Source organism: Anneissia japonica, unplaced genomic scaffold (genome assembly GCF_011630105.1).
Source record: "Anneissia japonica isolate Jap-2015-1 unplaced genomic scaffold, ASM1163010v1 scaffold287991_len637273_cov151, whole genome shotgun sequence".
NCBI classification, from domain to species: Eukaryota; Metazoa; Echinodermata; class Crinoidea; order Comatulida; family Comatulidae; genus Anneissia; species Anneissia japonica.
In genome coordinates, this window is record NW_022692547.1 from 428,316 (window position 1) to 431,683 (window position 3,368).

General features: G+C 31.1%; 1 protein-coding gene across 1 annotated transcript in view; it reads left to right on the forward strand.

Moving 5' to 3' along the window:
- Window positions 1–2,466: 2,466 nt before the first annotated feature.
- LOC117100343 (voltage-dependent T-type calcium channel subunit alpha-1G-like) overlaps window positions 2,467–3,368 on the forward strand; it is a gene marked incomplete in the record, with an annotated part of 31,215 nt that continues 30,313 nt past the window's right edge. The window contains 1 exon segment of the mRNA XM_033240002.1: window positions 2,467–2,717. Within this exon segment, the coding sequence (XP_033095893.1) occupies window positions 2,491–2,717 (227 nt within the window).

The window sequence follows — 3,368 nt, forward strand, 5'->3', positions numbered from 1 at the left end:
TTTTCTTTCTGTGCAGACAAATATATTATCCTCCCTGTAATTAATTTATATTGATTGATTGATTGATTGAATAATTGCTATCAGCTGCTTAATGACCCAGGTTTTGCATATAGATTTAAATTTTATCTCATAAATAATGCCAGCTACTGCAGCAGTAAAAGTTTCCTGTCAAAAAGGTCAAGTACTGAAATTTCCACCATTCTAAAAGTTCCCATTGCTCAGACCATGGAGGTATAAAAATAATAAAAAGAAGGTACTCAGACAAAATTAAAAGAAAACAATACATTAATAATAACCAGAGAGACATAAAGCTTTGTTATTACTTAATAACATGAATGATGTCATGAAGAAAATGAGAAACTAGCTTTCTCCTGCCATTATAGCTATTTAACTCTCTAGCTGGGGAGAAGTAATTGCAAATATGTTTCCTTGCCTAAGAACACAAAAGATTTGGATCAGCCTCAGATTGTATCAGGAGTTTTGACATAGGGAGCGTGAAGGTGAAGTGTGGAAGGCGGGGGGTAGAGGTGGGGGGAAGGGAGGATCTCGATGATTAAGTGAATGGCGCAAAATAAGGTAATATGAGGTGATTTTGAACTACTTGAGAGTAATATCTTTTGTTTCAAACATTTCCCGTGTGGAGGGAGGGGTTAGGAAGTACTAGGGGATTTTTGGGGATGCCCACGCACCCCTAGATGCACCACTGTTTTGCATACGTAGTATATGCACCACTGTTTTGCATACGTAGTACTTTGTGACACACTAGTATTATATTGATTATTATTCTGATTGAATATTGTAATTTATATATGCTTTATAAAATTTTGTTCTAGAAGAAAAATCATCAAAAAAGAAGGGTGAAATATAAATCTGTTCTATTTTCTTAGTGATAATTTTATACATTAGATGTGTAAAATATTTGTATTGTGTTCTTGACTTTTTTTTGTGCTTGGATGCTGTTGGAAATGTTTTCGCTTTCTATGGGCTCTTGTCAATTTTGCTCTCCTTGAATAAACAATTTATTATTTCATTAAAATTGTATAAATTTTTTATATGAATTTGACTTTAATTTTGATGCTGAATATATCTTAACTGAACTTTGATTTTATTTATAGCACTTTGTGGAATTAATGTGAACTTTTCCCTTCTTCCATCAACACATCAAGTATTAGTCCCATAATGGCTATACAACCAGTGGCTGATTAACTTATTGTAATTCCAACATGGTGAGACATACGTAAATTCACTCACGCCATTAAACGCATGGATGGTGTGAAAATGGCTTTTTAATACAATTTCAGTGTAGTGGGCATAATTCCCACGGGGCGCTCTACGACTATCAGCACTCTCGGATTTAGGTTAACTTCTCCGTCAACAGTGCGTGAATACAGTTGAACTGATTTAAGAAATAATAACGGTTATTGTTGGTTAACACCGTGTCGGTTCTTCACAAATAACGTTTTCATGCAATTCTCATTGCATAAAATATAGTTCAGTGACCTTCTATTTGTCATGAATAGTTTGAAATGTTCATTAATAGGTGAATTAGTGACGCTAATTCTTTTAATGATTCTTAGTGCATCATTTTATATTTATTACTGAAATCCAATCGTGATGTAACTGCACTTTCTTTTAAACATACAACTGAAGGAGGCAGGTTTTTGTCTTGTTAGGAATTAGTGAAATAAAAGCAGTTAATGCGATTCAATATTTATGCTATTGCAATATTTTTCGTCGCCAAGATGGAACATAAAACAACTGAGATAAGCCAGGCTCCAAAAGGGGGAAAAAAATATGTTGTATAACTGAAGACTCAAAAAAAAAAAAAAACATATTTGACAAAAAACTTTTTTTTTTTTGAAGATTTAAAAACTGAGGGAAAGAGGGGTATAACCTTTTTTCCAGCTTTGTCCTTCAGTTTTTAAATGTTAAGAAATCGGTATCTCAATAACCTCTCCAAACTGTTTCGTCAAATATGCTGTTTGTGTCTTGAAAAAAAAATTGTTGTACAACATATCATATTTAACATAAACCTTGGCAGACACATCCATTTCTTGTCAATTCTGATTTAAAATTTCTGTTATATATCTTCTTGTTAGTCAAATCCTTTTCAATAATGTTTTGCATACATTTTGAATATTTAATATACCTAAACATTCAAATATTTTTCTTATTTTGCATTAAATTTATACATTTTCCCCATTATTTTGTATTTATAATGTTTTTATTTGTGTATTACAAGCTTTATATTATTTTTTTAATAAACTTTTAAAATGAAACTATAACTTTTTATTAAAGATATTTTCTTTCTTTTAATAGCCGTACATTGTTTGAACAGAGGAATATGTTGTATTTTCTGCAATGCTATTTTTCACACATTTTTATTCAACAATCATATTCACTATATCCATCCATATATTTTTGTGGCATTTTAAAAATATTTATGATAATTTCCTTAACTGTGTGCTCACATGGTTTGAACGAGTAAGCATGCTGATTATAATCCTGAACTGCGTGACGTTGGGAATGTATCGGCCGTGTGAGGACACGACGTGCGATTCGAGAAGATGCCTAGTGCTCGCAGGCTTCGACCACTTCATCTTCGCTTTCTTTGCGGTGGAAATGGTTATCAAAATGATAGCAATGGGAATTCTCGGGAAGCTTGGTTATATGAAGGAATCTTGGAATAAGCTTGATTTCTTTATAGTTGCAGCAGGGTAAGTACAAATTGAATGTTGTTATTGGTTTCAGTTAATTTGTTTAAAATACTTTTTAAACTAAGCTAAAACTAAAGCTAAATGATCCTTCTTTTCAATATTGCTTTTTTTTTCTTTTTGTCTTATAACACGTTATATCGTCATTGCGGACTTATAAAATCCTCATACGCCTTAAAACTAAAAGAAAATGAATATGTTTAGAGTCCGTACTGAGCCCAAAAAATCCGCAATGAAAATATAACGTGTTTTATCATTTGCTCAACAAAATATTAACAAAAACAAAAATTACATACATGAAACGAATTACATTTGGAACTTAACCAAACAAAGCAAAACACAGACAGAAAAATAAACACCTGTTTTTGTACCATCTTAGGTTAAATAATTGTATACATTATTATTTTATTTTTTGATAAAATGTATTAGTTTTTTGATGAAATATGAAAAATAAATTTGACTACCCTTAAAATCAGGGAACAGTGATTCACAATATTGTTTTTATTTTTGTGTTTTATTCTTGACGGCATGGAGTATGTAAAGGCATTGATTTTCATTGTGGTCTAGAATAAATTTCTTGACAAATCTGCATTACAACATAACAGTGAAAAATTACAGAGGAAAATTAATGTAAAGGAATAAAAAAAAAAAAAA